The 20,203-nt window shown below is 40.5% G+C and overlaps 1 protein-coding gene and 2 non-coding genes across 4 annotated transcripts in view; 2 read left to right on the top strand and 1 right to left on the bottom strand.

Moving 5' to 3' along the window:
* The window catches only part of LOC128374053 (E3 ubiquitin-protein ligase DTX4-like), a 34,580-nt gene extending 17,333 nt beyond the window's left edge, over positions 1-17,247 (bottom strand). The window contains exons 1-3 of one of the 2 annotated variants that reach the window (XM_053334297.1): positions 17,199-17,247; positions 15,628-15,854; positions 146-360 (exon numbers count right to left, since the gene is read on the bottom strand). In XM_053334297.1, the coding sequence (XP_053190272.1) occupies positions 146-360; positions 15,628-15,838 (426 nt within the window). In that variant the 5' untranslated portion in view covers positions 15,839-15,854; positions 17,199-17,247. Of the gene's footprint in view, positions 1-145; positions 361-15,627; positions 15,855-16,152; positions 16,516-17,198 lie in introns of those variants that run through there. The other variant, XM_053334290.1, reaches the window with a different exon arrangement.
* A 1,075-nt stretch (positions 17,248-18,322) lies between these two features.
* trnat-ugu (transfer RNA threonine (anticodon UGU)) lies at positions 18,323-18,395 on the top strand. The gene has a single exon. It is a non-coding gene; the product is annotated as a tRNA-Thr (tRNA).
* A 1,445-nt stretch (positions 18,396-19,840) lies between these two features.
* On the top strand, positions 19,841-19,913 carry trnak-uuu (transfer RNA lysine (anticodon UUU)). Its single transcript has one exon. It is a non-coding gene; the product is annotated as a tRNA-Lys (tRNA).
* The last annotated feature ends 290 nt before the right edge of the window (positions 19,914-20,203 follow it).

The raw sequence follows: 20,203 nt of genomic DNA, 5'->3' as shown, positions 1-20,203 counted from the left end.
CCTGACCACTGAAGACATTTACAAAAACTTCCAACGCCTATTTTACATGATTCAAAGCTAAATATCACCTGTTTGGTGAAAGAGTTAAAGTTAATGTAAGAAGTTTCCAGCATGAATCTAAAAGAACTCAAGTATTCCAACACACCTGTGTCATGTTCTGATAGTCAATGAGGTAGCAGAAGCCGAGTGGTGTGAGGTCGAGGCAGGGCTGCTGGCGGCTGTGGGCGCTCTCGATGGCGATGGCCACCTCCATGTCGTAGGGCGTCCACGAGCCGGCGTCGTTCTCCCACTCCCACTGCCAACCCTGCCCAGGAGCCGAGGTGGGGTCATAGAAGCTCCTCCGCACCGGACGGATGGTTCCTGAAAGAGAAAGGAGGAGGAATTAAATTTTAAAAAACGTGCGTTAGTTGATTCATTTTTTCACAATAAAAGACATGAAGAGCATCAGCACTGAATTAAAGACACAAAGCCAATAACTAGATGCAAGACTTGCATAAGAAGATAAACATATCTATTAAAAGTGATACTTTGCCATTTAAGTCAGACCGATATTCTCATAACTGTGTTTTCAGTTTCAATTCATTATTTCACTGATTAAAGCGCTGCTAAAAAAAACTACAACAACAAAAAAACACAACTGAATAAATCATTATAAATACAAATCAACAGCCAGGACACAACAATATCTCTCTGTCTCCTAGTGGGATGGAGGGATGGAATGAGGGTCCCTAAACCGACCAACCAGAAACTACCTCTGTGTCTGGGGGAAATGAGCTATTCAGGCAATGCCAGGACAAGGAGGGGAAGGCGTGTGTGTGTGTGTGTGTGTGTGTGAGAGAGAGAAAGAGAGAGAGAAAGAGGGGGGGGGGGGTTATTGGCAAAGTGGTATGGGCACACAGACATCAAAAGAAAGAGGTTCAATACACAAGGCTGTATTTGTTTGGACTGGATGGAGAGCGAGTGAGATATGACCCCCCCCCCCCCACCCCAGTGTTTGTTGTGTCTGTAGTTTTACAGAAATATCTAAAAACTCCTAAAAAGTTCCTCACATGCCAGCAGATGTCTTCGAGGGATGGAGGATGTGTAAGACGAGACAAAAAGACCCTTCACTCTGTGTTTAATCATCTTGAGTGAATCCAGCTTGGCATGAGCATCTGACCCTCTGATTACCATGTGAAATGTGAAATGTCATCTCTGTCTTGTTTCTATCAGTGTCAGATGAACAGCAGGCTGCCGGTGTTTGTAGGAGAGGCTGCTGCTGCTGGGACTGATGAAGCTCCACATGATGATTGACAATTAGTGGAAAAGCAGCAAGGTTACGTGACGTGATCGTTTCACTTCTTCGAGGTTTGAAACAGCGTCTCGATCGTGTCTAATCTTTTCACAATGACATCAAAACTTGTTTCAAAATTAATAAATTCCACTTTTATCACATGTACACACACTAAGAATTAGGGCTGAAACGATTACTCGAATTATTCGAATAATTTCGATTACAAAAAAAAATCGAGGCAATTTTTCACACTAAAAGTAAGTTCATGTATTTGTTTGAGAAGGCACTGAAGTTTAATGCACTAAATGCAATAAATGGGTTTAGTTTTGATTTTAAAAAGGAATGTCCAAGAATAAAGCCCCTATTGATTGTTCATTTTCGGAGACAGTTATTTAATAAGGCATTATCATTTATTAGAGTATTCGATTAATCGATTAAATAATTGATAGAATAATTGATTTAATAGTTTGAAAGGTTTTAGTAGAGGGGATGATTGTTCAAAAATTCACTGATTGCAATACTAAGTAGATTTCATGCACAGTGTGTCTGCTGGTACACAAACTCTGCTAAACCATTTTTGTTAATAAAGTACATTTTTGGCAGTTATTATCAATCAGAAGCTGATGTTCACATGTAAATATATACTGATTTTAATCTGTGGAGAGGTATAATAAAGATGTCCACTCCACGAGGACAAAACCACATGGGCTCCTTCTTTCATAACCTCTCCACTGTGCTAATAATAAAAGGAAATAATCTGCAGCTTTATTGATCCCTGCGGGGATATTCTCTTTGTGCATGTTTGAATACAGGAAGAGTCATTGTGGGAAAGGGAGTTGTGTCAAACAGCATCTGTGTATTATGTGTAGCAGTTTTATCAGTGCTGTGTGCTGGACTCCCTCAGTCAGTTCAAGGTCTTACCACAATGAAGACAACCTGCCTTTGTGTCTGAACACAGTGTCAATACCTGGGGTCAGCTTTTGATGCTTTCATACTCTGCCTCAGTTGTTTGTGTGTGTGTGTGTGTGTGTGTGTGTGTGTGTGTGTATTATCAAGACTTGTTGGTTGATTTTGCAGTTAGTAAACAAACAAGTAACAGTCAGTCAGGAAAGCATGATTCAAATTCAAAAATGTATTTATGAATTATACCTAGCTAGTGCTTTTTTATTTTAGCACATAGAAGATAAAAGGCTACCTCAAGCTAATTTGCAAGCTTGTTAGCTTATTAAGCTAAACTATTAGCTGTGGTTAGAGACTTGTAAAGTCCACAGTTAGTTAGTTATTTAACCATTATTTCATATTTCTTTAATAAAACAATATATTACAAACACATCTGGTAACCTGACGCAATGTATAATTTGGGAGAGGAGCAGGCTTGTGAGGACTTCTAACATGCTAGCTAATGGAGCTAGCTAGAAGCAAACCTAGTCCCAGTCCCACAGTTAGCCTATTATTTAGTCATCATTTCAGAATTAATTAGTCATTCCTTCACAAAACAAGACACACAACATGTTAGCTAATGTAGCTAGCTAGAAGCAAGCCTAACAGTTAGCCTGTTAGTCATCATTTCAGATTTCTTTCACAAAACAAGAATATTACAAAAAATATATGGTAACTTGTGGAAAAGTAGGTGAATTGGGACAGGCTGGCTAGTGAGGGCATCCAACATGTTCACTAATGTAGCTAGCTAGCAGCAAGCATACCTAAGCTATCCTCCATTAGCCCCAGTTAGTTACTTTACTTTACTGTCCTCAGTGCAGTGAGCGCAGAGGACAAGGTGTGTGTGTGTGTGTGTGTGTGTGTGTAACTGTGTTCATGTGGGTAATATAGGTATGCTAAGGCATGTCCCGTGTCCACAAATGAACCAGCTCTTATCAGATAAAGGAGGTGTGACGGTTGTAGCTGTAGGAGTGTGCGCTTGCTGTGTTGTGTGACAGAAATAAAAACAGAGAGGGAGAAAAAGGCTGAGTCGTGCTTTACTCTCTCTCTCTGAGCACCACACCCCTTCTAAATTTTCTCTTGTGTCAAGAGACGGATCAGCACGTGGCCCGCTGCTTCTTTCACATGTCAGTCACAGTTGGAATCAAGTGCAGCGTGTCTGGGTGTGTCTGCTGGATTTGTACATGTAAGAGTCAGACTGTGTATGTGTGCGTGTGTGTGTGTGCGTGTGTGTGTGTGTGTGTGTGTGTGTGTGTTAGTGTGCATGAGGGACGGTTTTAATATAGTGTGAAGGACTTCATTGGAGGTCATTTATCATCTGTCTGGTGTGTCAAATGTCCTTGTTTCCTTTTATCCAAGCGAGTCAACCTCAATCTGTTTTTCTTACTCAAGTTTTAGTTTTGTAAGGGCCGATTTCCTGGACAGGGATTAACTCTAGTCCAAGACTGGAGTTGTTCCTCAATGGATATTTCCACAGAATCTTATCTTTAGTTTAGGACTATTCTTAATCTCTGTCTGAGAAACTGGACCTGAAAGTCTGGGCACTTTAACCTCTAGTTTTTCAAGTTTTTATAAACCAAACTATTTTAGTGTAGTTTTAGTCAATGAAAACTTTCCAAATACATGTGACATGGACACACACACACACACATACACACACACACTCCAGTATGTGTGAGGGTGGTAAAATAAAGAAAAAAAAAGGAAAACAGACCAAAAACACACCTCATACACTCCCACTGCAGCATTCCTTACATAGGAGGACCGGCTTAATCAATTTTCAACAAAAACATAATATCAAGTAATAGCATTCAGATACATAAACCATACAAAAACCCTCCTCCCCCACAGTCCAAACAGCCCCCCTCTATACACCAGACCTTCTTAAAACCCCTTCCCATTCTCCACCACACTGCAATAAGCATATTACAGCCCCCTACAACAGTAACACCGGCTCAGCTGCAACACAATCCTTCACTTTATTCCTCCTTGTGTTAGCCCAAACAGAAAGTTCATCAACACACTTTCTCACTTTGTTTTTCACAGCAGTGTTCCACAGGTCCCTGAACATACTACCCCCACAAAAAAGAACAACCCCCATTTTTTCAACTCCCAGAACAGATTCAACAGAGCGAGAACAGGTGATGCACGGTTACACTCAGTGAACGCGTGTGTTAACAGTCTCAGGTAAACGACGCATTCTTATCTGTTTTGTGAAAAAGAGAAGTAAACTGTCAGATATACAAAATGAAATAGATTTTAGGGAGGATTTTATTTTTGAAACTCAATTTTAGTCTCCTTTCGTCAACAATATTAAATGTTGATATAGTACAGTTTAATCAGTTTAATGATGTAGTTGCCGTCTTAGGTGGTTGAGGAACATATTTAATCATAGTATGTCCTGAGGATCATGAGGGATGGAGAGTGAAGTGTGTGAGAGAGGGAGAGAGGACAAAGAGGACTGAGGCAGGTGGAGAAAGAGAGCAGCCATCTGGTCTTTATTGTTCTCACTACCCCTGACTGACCCCTCCCTGTGCACACACACACACACACACACGTACATATACATACCCCCCCACACACATATACACACACACACACACACACAGGGCTGTAGACTGACCAGCAGGCGAGCACATGTTAGGGTCGGGACACACACACAGATAGAAGGATCTCTCACTTCTCTTCTAACTGTGACTCTGTGGGAATGCTGAGCATTAAGGATGAGACAGCACTTTCTCTTCCTCTTCGTTCACTTCTAATGATGCCACCATACTTGTGCAGAATGAACCACATTCACACAGGTGTTTGACCACTACGGTTTCATTTTAAATGATGACATGTTTTTAAGCATAAACTGGTCTTATGTAGGTAGACATGAACCTCTTCCACTAGATCTTTATCATGTGGTACCAAAAGAGGGACATGTAATACTATCAAAATTAGAGCTATCTTTAAAAAATGAACACATTATTCAAGTACTATATCTAAAAAAGTCTAGTGAATGGAGCTTTGTAAGCGTCAAATAAGATCCTGACCGATATATCGGATAACCGATATTATCAGCCGATATTGGCCAATCACAGATTTATTGGTATCGGTGCTCATGATGTCCGATATGTGCGGATATTTTTTAAAGATATATTGGCTGTATTTTATGCATTTGATGATGAATTCAGGTAGGGCTGGGCAATAAAATCAATATTATATGGATATTGTGATATTTTATAGATATCATCTTAGATTGAAGTGTCTTTTCCTGCTTTTAAAGGCTGCATTACAGTAAAAATGTCATTTCTGAGCTTAACAGACTAGAACAGACAGTTCTATTATCTGGCTTTATCCACTTAGTCATTATATCCACATTACTCATGATTATTAATCACAAATCTTAAAATATTCTGTGTAAGCACTGCTAGTCAATATTGTCAAAATATCGATATCGAGGTATTTGTCCAAAATATTGTGATATTTGATTCTGCCCATACCAGCCCTAATTTCAATTTTAATATATACATTGCATACCTTCATGGAAAGTATTTAGTAATCATATTTAAGGGATCATTGTAAAAAATGTGTGTTTATGCACATATTCTTTATATATAAGGTTACACCATAATGCCAGTATTAGTCCCGAAAAAATCCAACATTGGTAGGGTCCTCCTTCAAATACAAGACCCTGACAGTATTTGTGAGGCTGCTGGTGTTAAAGAACAAAGTGACAACCAGCATAATGTCAAGTGTAATAAAGGACTGTTGTGAGTTATAGCGGTGTAGATAGAGGCACTTTACAGGCTTCTACTCCACACGCACACACAATTATCTAGAGTCTTCCCTGTCCATCTGACTCTCTTCAATCATCCACACATGCAAAACACAACTTGCTATGACCTCATGCCTTTGTGATTTTGGATCCACAGGAGGAGTGACCAGATTCTCCTCGCCGTCTCACAGTCACGTTTCTTTGCTCCTGAGACTCGTCCCAGTTTGAACCCACAACCCCCAGCATTTCTGTCCTAACCTGAACCGGGCCCGAGGTGAGCCGAGCTAAAATTACTGCGATTTTCCGAACGATAACTTGAAGCGCTTCTCTGAAATATTCCTAGATCCCGCGGCTCCGGCTCCCTCGTGCGCAGCCGTAGCCTCTGGCAGCAGAAGGATGAGGTAACATGGGTGGTTGAAGAAATGATAAATCTACTATCTCTGTTAAAATACTCAATCTGAGCTGAAACTGGCAGCTGTGAAAAGGTCACAGAGACAAATCTGCGGTTACTTACGAGTCAATTCAAGTGAATGGTTCTAAAAGGGGGAGAACTGATACTGAGATTGAAGGAGTGAAACGGAGAACAGAAAGCTGAATTGAGTAGCAGTGGAATTGTTTTCTCAAAATGTGAAGAGAAAATGAGTGGGAGCAGGAGTTAAAAGAAGAAGTGGAAATGTGTGATAAGAGTTTAGAGAACAGAGAGAGAGAACAAGAGAGAGAGAGAGAAAGATAGAGGAAGAGATCAGAAATGATGTAGACGGTCAGGCTGACCTCGAATCACAGACAAAACCTTTCAGTGCTTATTTCCTGTTATCAGCGTCTTTCACACACACACACACACACACACACACACACACACACACACACACACACACACACACACACACACACACACACACACACACACACACACACACACACACACACACACACACTTCTTCTTGTTTGTCTCCTTCGTTTTTATTTGTTTATCTCAGATTTTCTCCCTCCTGCCTGATGCCATCTGTTCATTCACCGCCACGCTCTCTTCTCTTCTTTTCACTTTGTCTTTTTTTTTTTTTTTACTAACACTACATCGATATATTTAAACGTGTCTGTTCCTGTTGGTTTTTCTCCTCTCCGTCGACGGAAACCCTCAAATCTAGATTTTCTGTCAGTTTGTTTACGTCTTCGTTTCGATCCGACTGTCAGGATGATTTTACTCTGACTTCTGAACATTTTTGAAGAAAATGAAAATCTAAATTTTCACCCAAATACTGTTGAGTACTTTGACAACCATATCTGCGGTTGGAGAAACAGATGACAAATCAGAGCTTTGTAGGTACATCATCCTCCTACATCCATCATATATGGCCTGTACAGGTTGTAGTAAATGGAAAACAAATGTTAAAGAAGTAAAGGGGAACTCCACTTCAAAATAAAGTTGGTTAACTCAAAACAGTGTTGATCAAATCAAAGCAACACAGGCTGAGATATATTTTAGTTTCTAGTCAAAATACAAAAACACTGAATCCTGCATTACCCATAATGCAACTATATGCAAACAAATAGTGTATTTGATTAGATCTTCCCTGCCTCCTTAACCTTTACATACTGTTCAGGGTCAAATTTGGCCCATTTTTACATTTGAGTAGAGCACGACTGGACTACTGGGGGCGATGCCCATATCGATATTAGGGAGGAAAATATATCGGCCCATAATCTAATACATACATAAACACACTTTTTTTCCAGATGTGGTTAACATACACTTGTGACAAAAACATGTACTGGAGGCAGTAAAGAATTTTAAAGAATTAAAGCATTTTCATAAAATGACATCAGTGCACTGAAACCAATACTGATACATCTGTGATACGGCCAATATCGGCTAATAATATCAGTTGGTATATATTGGTCGGACCATACACATTTCTTTTAATTGGACTCTACCTAATATGACCCATGGTATACACAGTTTTTATATACTTTTTTAATTTTTGTGCAGCTGATACACTTTTTTATATATGAAATGTACAAGTTTGACTTGTGATTATTAAAACATTTTTAAAAATCAGCAATCAAATGTTGAGTTTAAATGTCTTTTAATCAAACAGAAGGATTAATCAAATATCAAATATATAGGGTAGAGACTAATTATGAGTCAGAATATGAACAGTATGTAAAGGGTTAAAGACCACACCTCCAGTTTGTAAAACAGGTTTTGTGTTCGAGCTGACATTTATGTTTCTGTTATTTATGTATTGTTACAATGTCAAATATTCATGCTATACATGACCAGGTTAACGTATATAGAAATACTCCCTTCAAATTAAAAGCCTGAACCTCAACCTGTCCTGAACGCTTCGTCTTTATCTGCTCTGTAGCCTTGGTTGCTAACATGGTTGCTAAGGTTTTTTTGTGTGCTGTTTGCGTTGTTCAACTTGGTTGGATGTTTATGACAGGTTGATATTTTGAATAAACAGAGACAAAGTAGTGAAATCCTACTACAGATTGTTTTAAGATTTGTAGACATAACCTACGCTGCTTCTGAGAGCTAGCCAATCAGAGCAGAGTGGGCCTTAACTGAGGGGCTGCATAAAGGACCAGTAGAAGATAAATAAGATGCAAAGGTTTGGTTCATAACATTTTAGTCCCACACCCAAGCTGAGATAACCCTGATGATGTCATCTGGGTCACTTTTCAAATGTTGTTTTTCACTGTGTAAACTGAATCATATGTAAAAAAAAAAAAAAATCCCTTCAAATATGCAAATTGTTACAAACAATCAAAACCACACACACACACACACACACACACACACACAGACACACACACACTCTCTGGCGCTGCTGCTGCTTTTCTGTTTCAATTTATTTTTGTTGCATTTCATCTCTCTGCCTCCCTGTGAGCCCCTCTAAACCCCATCACATGAAAGTCATCAGCCACAGAAACGTACGTGTGTGTATGTGTGTGTGTGTGTGTGTGTGTGTGTGTGTGTGTGTGTGTGTGTGTTATGCCCGGTCAGTGCTTCACAGCTATGGATCTGCTCTGAAAAGCTGTTAGAGGTGTAGTTTAGGTTGGGAGGGTTACAGCTCTTGGTATGAGTGTTAGTTACAGATTTGTTTTGCGTGAGGAAACTCCAGCTAAGACAATCTGTTTTTCCCTTTAACTGCACTGTGATTCATGATAAGTGAATCACCAGTGACATCAATATTTATTGGATCTTCACGTGCTTGCATATACGTCCGCTGCTTGTGTGTGTGTGTGTGTGTGTGTGTGTGTGTGGCAGTGAATAATGTCCCTCCAGAGGCCTCGCAGTAACAGTAACCCGACACGCAGAGTTTCACAACAACAACTCGGATGAAAAAAAAAAGCTCGGCTCTGACCTCTCCACCTCTTTCATCTTCCTTCCTCTGCCTTTTCTTTTTCACTCTTTTCTTGTGTGATTTATGACGTGACCGCACAGAAAACAGACAGAGGAGGCTGTGTCTGATGCGCTAATGTAAAGATAGATTACATTTGTAGAAGAAGTGATGTTTAAGGACAATTAGAATAATTCAGATTTTAGCTTGACTCTGACATTTGGATGAAAAACAGGTTACTGCTTTCCAAACATCTTAAAATCTTCTCGCTATTCTGAGCCAAAATGATCCATCTTTTCTTATTAAACCTCCCTGCGGTCACATTCGTCCTTGCCGTTTAACTTTCTGCACTTTTTTTTCTTCTTCTCCCTCTCTCCACCCCTCTCCCTGTCGAACTTTGTCGCACCGCCTTTACTCCCTCCGTCTTTGTCTCTACTTTGTCTCCACCTTGAAAAAGAGTCCCTCGTCCCCTGAGTTTTGGCTTCGGAGTCAATTTTCAGCTTCAGAGAGAGTGTAAAAGAAAGAGGGAGAGAGAGAGAGAGAGAGAGAGAAAAGCGGAGAAAGAGATAGTGAGAGAAAGATCAGGTGGAGCAGAGGAAGTATGATATAAAGAGGAGGCTTTGAGACAAAAGGAGAGGAGACCAAAGACAGAGAATACACGCCGAAAATGAGTCTTTCAGTTTACAAAATGTCAGGAAATGGTGAAAAATATCATAATTCCCGACACTTAAAAACCAGGTCATCAAACTGCAAGTAACAGACAATTTTATCTTTCCTGCTTCTTTCTGTTTTCTTGTATTGTGACTCTTATAAATAAATAGTCAACATTTTTGTCTATAGGCATCATTCTTTATTCAGAGTTGAATTTTAATTGTCATTTAAAGAAGGGGACAAAAAACACAGCCATTCCTATCCCATAAAGACACTGAGAAACATATTCATGCTTTTATTTTCTAGGTTTTTAAGATTTTAAGCTTCTTTTGCTTGTCATTAAAGCTAATAGATGATATATTGTCTCAGAAATAATTGCAATAAACAATATTATTGTCATTTAAAGATCATTTTATACCACTGATATAATGATAATATTACAACATAATAATGCAAGAGGGGCGGGATTGGAGAGTGGGTGCAGACTGTCATTATGATTGGGTACAGAGTTATTTACCTTTAATTCTCCTGCAGTCTCCACTCAGGACGTACACAGTGAGGAATGGAGGACACTACTCGTCCGTATTTCTCAGACGGGGAGTTCCGGTCCTCTGAAATGAGGCCAACGCGGAAGTAACTTAGAACTGCATTCTAGCAAAAGGCCACCAGGGGGCGACTGTTTTGGTGTCAAAGTGACTTCCGTCTCTATACAAGTCAATGGAGAATTCACCAACTTCTCACTTGATTTCTAACCTCAGTAAACGTTTTCAAAATGTGTTTATGGTCTCAATCGCTAGTTTAAAGCCTTCTTCAATGCAGTATGATGTTCATTTGGGACATTTTGGCCTCCCTGATTTTATATGTGACGATAAAGCAGGGTATGCATTAGGGCGGGGCTACGTCCTGGTTGACAGGTTGATTGCCCAATGTCCTCGAGATCCAGCCCTCGCAACCAATCGCAACCTCCCCGCTCCGCCCATGGCTCCGCCCATATAAGTAGAATTCGTATCTTCATTTTTCCCAGCATGCACCTGAAATTTTCAAGATGGCGCTGCCTAGATTCGAAACTATTGGCTTCCGAGCAGCAGTCCACAAACCAATAGGTGACGACACGGATGTTACGTCCATTTCTTTTATACAGTCTATGGTATTTCTGCACGTTTCCATAAAGCTTATGGATACGGGCCAAACGGAGCAGTACCACCGGAAACCATGGGGGGGGGGCAGTGTTGCTGTCACTGCCCGATACAAAGCTTTAGTGAGACACGAAGAAGAAATAACAATGGCAGAACTTTTTGAGGAAAGGTTGTGCGTGTTGGTTAGAAACTTTAAACATCGTTTTTGTCTTTTATGCAAGAGGTACATTATCAATATCTCCTCCACAGTCACCATGTTTGTTTTTGAGTTTGTTGTTGTCATAAACTTTTGACTATGGGCTGCCCCCTGGTGGATGTATTGGTTAACATCCATGCCAACATAAAAGACGCATGGAAGTATGTGAGAAGTGACGGTAACATCGTTTGAAAATGACGGATACATTTTCATATGTACGTTCAGCATAAATGGGCCTTTAGTCGATACTTACTGTGACAGGCCTAGGAACATCAGTCCATTACTACAGTCAGTAAGTCAACATGATTAGGTTGTCGTCAGCTTTTTGTAGTCGTCCAATAATTCTAAAACATCATGTAGTAAACGTGTTTTTTTGTAATTAAGGTATGACAGAAGACACACCCATTAAACAGGATAGATTTCTGTTGTTTTCTAGTTTTTACAGGAGTGCACAACTACATGGAATTAAAGGTAAATAACTCCAATCCCACCCCCTTTCATAATTATGCCATTATATTATCATTACATTGGTGGTATTAAATCATCTTCAAAATGACAATAATATAGTTTATCACGATCATTTCTGAGACAATATATCGTCCAACTAAAGTAGTTATCGTGACAGGTCTAATTTCTTGTATCCAAAGCAAATCAATCCAAAGTCTGACTAAAACCTTTTCTCTACACATATACACAGTAAGCTCTCCAGTCCACATGTTTAAACAAAGACAGCAGAGGAAGCTGCGTGTCACATTGCGCAATCTCAACTTCTACAGTTGGTTGTTGTGTACACGTAAACAAAGTCGCTGTTAAATGTTTGGTTCGACCCCCCCCGTCCTTCTCTCTCCTTCCCATGTCACCACAATGTAACCCCTCCTCTTCATCTCTAGGGAGCCCACCCCCCATCTCTACACACACACACACACACATACCCTCCTACCATGACCCTAATGCCCCTGGGCATTGTGGGGGTCTGGGAATGTGTCTCCTTCAGCAGGACCAGCTGGAGTGCAGAGGAACTCTATGATATTTAGAACAGCAGGAGCAGGAATAAAAAAAAAAAAAAAAAAGGAGATGCCCTCAAACAAAGTGATGACAAGTCAGCGTGTAGAAGTCACACACAGGTCTTCCCACTTTTACCAACATCATTTTAAGAATCGCTAGTCATTTTGAAGAGGGTGTGACATTTCCTGACTGACACATTTATGTTAGTGTTGGCCTCTCCTAACTTCCCTTCCAACCTCAGAGCCAATTCAATGGGATTTGTCCTTCATAGGCATCTTTGTGATATAATAGAATAGAGGCTTTTATCCAACTGCAGTGATGAGTTGCACCTGTTGGTTCACTTTGAGTTCAATCAGTTCAACATTTGTAAAGAAAACCTGCAACCTACAATGTTTAACAACACAATGATATTACTTTAGGCTTATTATAAGGGTTTTTCTTATCATTTTAGGTAGAGCTCGACTGATATATCAGTCAGCTGATATTATCTGCCAATATCGGCCTATCACAGATATATCGGTATCTGCGAATATGTTGTCCGTAATGTGCCGATAAGTTATACAGGGAGCGGTTCATGTATATTTGACCCTTTTTTCAACCCTTTATTGGGTGAATTTCCTAAATGTTGGACACCAGATTTTGGGATGGGGATTGATGGCAAGGCACTAGAGCTTGCTTTCATACTGTTCGAGACTAACAGAGACTTATAAGGCAGGCTCGTCTGCCTCGCTGCTTGCAGGGAACACAGGGTCATGTGTCAGGTGTCATTCTTATAAGACTCCAATGCAGTGTGCTCACATCCAGCCTGGTGCTATGTTGCTACTACTTTTTGGAAAATAAACTGTCAATTGCAATATTAAATCCACTTCTTGTACCTGTATCATTTCCTCGTTCCTATCAGACATATTTTGGACAACATATAGTGACTAAAATTATAAATAAATCACTAAAACTCAAAGATTAAGTTGAGATCTTTGGCTGAGAAGACATGGATATTTGCTTTTAGGCATCGCCTGATTATTAATGTTTACAGCCTGTAGCTACAATCTGACAAGATGAGCAGCATACAATAAGAAATTCATTATTTTCCATATTAAACATATTATTCTCCTTCATCTTACTGAACCTGTGACCCTCCAAAACCTCAACACTCCCTCCCCTATACCTCTGAGGTCTGTTCTGCTTCTCAAAAACCTCAGACTTTCACTATGAGTGTACGTGTGTGTGTGTGTGTGTGTGTGTGTGTGTGTGTGTGGCGGCCACAATGGAGTAACTCACATCTGTTCGACCAAATCCAACAATGGTGGAGGGAGCGAAAGACGGAGAGAGTGAGAGAGAGGAGAATACAGACTCCCCCAATTATCTCACTCCTTTTCCAAAAAAAAAACCCACTCCCACTTCTTCTACAGCCCCCCCCCACACACACACACATAATTGCACACCACACACACATACATATCTTTCTATCGCTCCCATGTTAATGCCAAAACCGAAAGACCCTTGGGACATTTGCCTATTGACGAAACTAAACACTATGAGAGAGAGAGAGAGAGAGAGAGAGAGAGAGAGAGAGAGAGGGGAAGGGGGAGAGGGTGAAAGACCTCAGGGTGAGAGAGAGAGAGAGAGAGAGAGAGAGAGAGAGAGAGAGAGAGAGAGAGAGAGAGAGAGAGGGGGAAGGGGGGAGAGGGTGAAAGACCTCAGGGTGAGAGAGAGAGAGAAGAGAGAGAGAGAGAGAGAGAGAGAGAGAGAGAGAGAGGGAGGAGGGGGAGAGGGAGGACAACTAAAGTGAACTTTCTGCTCATTAGGCCTTGAAATATTCCCATTCTTTCCACGGAATCAAGGTCTCTCTGTTTCTCCTCTTCATGTCAGGAGTGTGCAGCTGCTGAGTGCCTCTGTGTGTGTGTGTGTGTGTGTGTGTGTGTGTGCGTGTGTGTGGGTAAGGGCTATAGAATGCAGCTTACTCAGTGGTGCGATGGTCATTTACAGCTGCTCCAAACCATCATGCTGTTGGATCACAACCCAACACACACACACACACACACACACACACACACACACACACACACACTTTCTCCCTTTCTCTTGCTCTCACTGACAGAATTTCCACATTACTCTGAACTTTGAAAAAAAAGGGCTGAATCAGTAGAAGAGTTAATGGTGCACATCAATAGATTAACACACTCTGTGACCGCATGGTAACATTTTCACTGCATCAGAGGTATATTTAAATTTTAAAAGCAGCGTCTGTGCATGTGAGCAAAAACCACAATAGCACAGAATATTAGGATGCTGTTTTACTCATCTTACTGTGTCAGCCTGATCCTAAATGCATCAGATGCTGGTACATGTTAGGTTTCCATCTTATTTATCCTAACAGTCCTTAGTCAAAAAGTAGCATCTTTACTAACAATTACGGTAAATCAGATCCATAAACTGAAACACTATCACTTACAAACTGACAGACTGAAACTGAAAAAAGTCTTTCATCTCTTCTGGTGAGGTTATGAGTTTGTTTGCACTACAGGACAATTGGTCACTATTACAATTATGACAACTAGTACAACAATGTATTATTACTTAAAAGCTTTTCAGGTACGCCGCCAACTCAATTTGAACTGTTCAAACAATTATGGAAAGTCTTTAACACATCAATCCATCCTAACCACCCACTTTACTGATTCTCTAGTTAAAAGCATTTCTCTTCTAATCGTTACCACTGCTTTACCTGAAAGCACCACTGTCACAAATCATTGGATCAGCTTAGAAAACTGTTTCATTCACCACAGTTGTCCACAGATGGACCTCAGGGCATCATCTATGAGCTTGTGAGACGAATCAATTTCAGTTCAGCTACACTGAATCACTCAGTGTATATGTCTGTATATTTAAAATACACCCTCACTCAATGCTATAAAAAACACAGATTAGCAGATTACATGTTTTCAACCATATTGCCAGAGAGCCAAATAAATCTTGTGCCACCATCTGGACTTTTGTTAGACAATAGCAGGATCACATGGTAGATACTGATTCTCAGATAATATTCAGCATTGCTTATTATGATGAGGCATAGACAGAAGAGATTATAGAACCACACAGCATAGATCCACAGTGGTGTGATGTTGGGTCAGAAATCATTTAAGACATTTAGGTATATGGTATACATAAAAAATCTGAACCATGATTGGCAGCCAAAGATGCACATTGTAAAGCAATGTCCACCTTAAGCTGCCATAATACATTTAAAGCCAGTTAAATCATTCCCCCTTAACCCTCATTACAAAGCCACCTCCAGCACTCTCTCCCTGTCCTCTTCTTACCTGTGTCCTGTCTGAACTGGTGCATAGATTGGAGGTCTATGATGTACGGCGAGAGGCGGTTGTCCACCTGGCCGAGAACCACGCTCCCTCCGCGGGGGTCGCCGCTCCGAATGGCCGCCTCTATCTGGTGGGAGACGGCGGGGCTGTAGGGCCGCCACCGGCCGTGTTCGTTGAGCCATTCCCAAACCACCACGGCGGAGGCCAGGAGCATGTTGTTACTGTTGGCCCTGGAGAGGAAAATGAATGATGAAATACCAAGAAAACACTCATTTAGTTAGCTAGAAGTACCGCAAAGCCCCTCGGAGGTGAGTGGAGGGGAGGAGGAGGGGGGGGGGGGTTGTTTGCCAAAATAAAGCCTGTCTGTTGGAAACAAGAGGCCAACCAAGGTGGCATTTTAACACAACACTCTTCTTAGTTCCTTATCCATCTTATTCTAGCTTTCTCTGGTTGTATGAGTGTCTTGTCTCCGTCGTAATAAATGACTCGCACCCCAATAAGCTAGCACAATAAAGCCAGGTTGCTTACATGAAGCCGCGGCTGAGCTAACGCCGGGAGAAGGCGACACATTCTCCTACGAACATCCGAGTCCCTCGCATAGCCGACCGGGGAAGAAAATCACGGTCCTCGCTCGGTAGTCGTTCTTATAACACCGTAATACGAGCTTTTAAAAAAACAGCCGCACGAGTACACGCACAACGGAAGGGGCCTAAATGTTGTGCTTTCTATTTGCTGCTCGTCATCGCTCCAGAGTCCAGACACACGGATAGCTTCTCCGACCAGTCGACGGCCTCTGTGTGTGTGCGTGTTTATGGAAGTCCTTGCCTCGGTGAAAGGAATCTCTTCGGTGAGGCGAAAACACCCAACTGAGCTTCAGCTACATATATCCTCATATACACCCAGCAAACCCAGCGTAGGGAGGAGTGTGTAGATAGCAACAGCTAGTGTGTGTGTTTTTCTCCAGTAGTTTGGGGCGTAGCATACTGAAATGTTGAGAAAGTGGCTTCCAACAGCGCAACCTCAGTAGTAACTGGTGTGGATCACTTCACATTAAACACTGGTGGTTTATACTACAGGCAAGTGTATCTTATTTGTTGTTGGCCCCTCAAGGCAACAACTTTATGAGTCGGTATAGTAAGATTTTGTGGCCCCGGAGTTTCAAATCTTCAACTTTAAATGGGTGTAATTACAATGTTGCTTATTCTAAGATTTACTGCAGCATTCTCATAGTTTCAAACTTCTCTACTTTATAACCAGCACATTGAATCTACATTGATTTCATGTTTGCGTTTCAAACATAAAATTCCACCTTAATTCAATGTTGATTCAATTAGTAGTTTTTCCAACAGTAAAACAATCAAACGGTTGAGCCACCATTAATGTATTGATCTTAACCAAAAGTCAACCTTACTGATCATACAGTAATTCAACGTTGAATTAACATATTTTGTTATCAGAGATGCTACTGTTTAAATACCGACTTTCAACATATGCATCAGTGTTTATTCACTCTATCATATTGTGTCGTTTTCACAGTTTGCACAGAGAAAATGAGACATTAATCAAATCTTCACCTGTTGATATGATCTTCTGGATCCACTCCCCTAGTCCAGGACTGTTGGAAACAAAATCCAGGACCGTCACAGACCTCTACATGAAGTGGATCTAGTTTTTCGTTCTCTCTGCACCACCATGGCTCTTTCTTGTCTCTCCCTTCAACCCCAGGTGGTCGCACAAAGCAGAATCCTCCTCCTTTGTCTAATGAAATAAAATTCAAACCACGAGCAGAAAAAAAGACCCTCTAATGGGTTATAGATAGGATGATAGGATGTTCATGTTGCGATGAAATGAACTCCTCCATGTTTATCCGAGTGCTATCCTTTGGGGTCCATCTTTACCTCGCTGTGGTCAAACTTTGTATGAAGCTGGTGGGGATTGGGAGGAAGGAAAGACAGCCCCCCCCCCCCCTGCTCCTGCCCCTCACCACTCCCAGAAGCCCCTCATGGTGACCGAGGGTCCACAACCAATAGAGAGAGTGTCTCTCAAGCATCTATTATGCTGGGCCCCCCTGTTGATCCAAACACCCACTTGTACTTTTTTATATACTTCTCGTTCAACTTTAGTCGAATAGGCTATTTTTGCATGGTAAAAGCTGCCATCATAACAGTCGAATTACTTACATTGTAATGAAATTAAACTTATGTTCCCCTTACTAAGGTAGTGACAAGCAGCTTCGTTTACTGAGGTGAAGCCACAGCCATGCAGTTAGTTATAATGGAAGATGGTCACATGTTGCCACCTGGTGGATAAACTGGAAATCGCACAACGATCATTAAGGACCGATGAACATGGATCCGTGAGCTGAAATCATTAAAGTTTAGTGCGACCCAGGTATTTGTTGAGGGTGCCTCTATACAGTATTATACAATATTATGTCTGTAGTGACGCTAATTGACTGCAAATGTGTCTGTAAATGTAGCTTATTACCGTATCTGCTGTCATTTAGCGCCTGCGTCTTGTATATTAATCATGTTTCAGCCAGTAGCGACACGCTGGGGCTGTACCATATACTAGTCAGCACTGAGTGACACGCAATTTTGTCTTTACCTATATTACATCGAAAAACACACGAATACTGCGGTGTAGCGGCAGCGACGCAACTATTTAGGTTAATATGACGTCACGTTGTATCATCACGGGCTCCATAGCTCAGGGGTTAGAGCACTGGTCTTGTAAACCAGGGGTCGCGAGTTCAAATCTCGCTGGGGCCTCATCACCTTTTTCGTCCTCTCTATTACCGCTCATGCTACACACACTGCGGTTTCAGACTTCTGCTTTTAAACAAAAATCTATTAACAATTTACAATCATCAAATATGTAGGGCAGCAGTTAGTAAAGAAGTTCAAAATTATAACCATCTATTAGCAAAACCAAATGATAACATTATACTTTATTCATGTATCATTATTCATAGGATGTCTTTCTTTGTTTTTGTGCTACTGTGACAAATTGAATTTCCTCTACACAGGGGATCAATAAAGCTACACCTCATCTCATCTTTTCCATCTCATCTTATTTCAATTCCCTTATATGTTTTAGGCTACATGAAGACACGTTTGAAGGACTAAAAGCTTGGGTGCATATTGTATTAGATATTCAAAATTTGTCCTTGAGACTGACTATTATCATTCAAAATTCTCAAGAATTCATCATGAACACTTCATCACAGCCCCCACCTTTCCTAGTAAGTTGTGTAGTCATTACAGTTCTTCTTCAACAGAAAGAGGAAACATTTTTTTTGTGGTTGCTGATGTTATGTACTGATTACATTTCCTCTACTTCCTCTCCTAACAAAGTCATGTTTATTTTAGTAAATTAAGTTATATGAATTGAGTTTTTGAATGAATAGTACTAAAATATTATGCTGGTTTGGTTTATCTAAAGAGTCTTAATAATTTCTTCAGTGACGTTTTTATGAATAATTACTTAAAGTATTTGACATGTAGCCTAACCTTTTGAACCTTGTGGATGATCATGACTAATTAGTCTTGTGACATGAGGAATCTATTAATATACCAGTTAATTCTTTGTCCTAATACTGAAAAAAATCATCTTTTTTAGTCACGATCCAAATGTAGAAAGTAATGATAAGTAAAACACATTTTTACTTATCAAGTTATACACAACCAGTCCGGCTCTTTAGTGAATTTGTTTTCTGCCCACTTCCTGACCATCTATTGTAAACTATTTATACTAACAAAATAAAGAAGCGGGAGTTTGACACGCAGATAATGCTAACACTAGTCTTAAAGTTGACTTTTGTCATATGTTTCAATTGAAATGGTGCTTTTTAAAATAATGACATACAACTAACAGTGAAAACGTTGCCTAGTTAACGTCACTCCAAAACATTTAGTTGAACTATGTCACTCTGCTTATTATTTCCGTATCAGTCCTATCATTAGGCTAACTGCTATGGTGACAATCTCTTTGAGTAAATGTAAATGCTAGAAATGGAGTTTGACACGTTACCCTTCCGAATGGTCTGTCAGTTTAGATTGGGTCCAGCCCAGGTTCCGAGTACATTCATCCGTGCAACCATAAACGGACGCACGGACTGTCCAGAGCTGTCTAAAGACACGACTAACATCGTAGTTTAATACGATACTGCTATTGTGTTTGCTTTATATAATGTTGCAATTTGTTTTCCGTCAGAGCCCGGATAGCTCAGTCGGTAGAGCATCAGACTTTTAATCTGAGGGTCCAGGGTTCAAGTCCCTGTTCGGGCGGTAGTGTTTTTGCGTTTTCCTAGCATAGCTGAAGCCGGTAAACGGGGAATGTATATGGAGGACCAAAGAAGGCTACACGGGGAAAAATCCAATGACTTAATGTAGACAATCATTTAAAGCTAAATGCGTTTAAATTTTGTACATGTATGCATTCCTGCTTTACTTTTTTTGACACCTTTTGTATTTCTTTTTTTCATTTTCCTATTTATCTCTGTAATTGAATTAAACTACATTCATCTTCATACTGCAATGCAGAATGTATATGGAAATAAAATAGGTTCAAGTATTGT

The sequence above is a fragment of the Scomber japonicus genome, chromosome 2 (assembly GCF_027409825.1).
Source record: "Scomber japonicus isolate fScoJap1 chromosome 2, fScoJap1.pri, whole genome shotgun sequence".
Taxonomy (NCBI): domain Eukaryota; kingdom Metazoa; phylum Chordata; class Actinopteri; order Scombriformes; family Scombridae; genus Scomber; species Scomber japonicus.
Note: the sequence above shows the minus strand (reverse complement) of the source record. Positions and strands in the feature narration are given on the sequence as shown.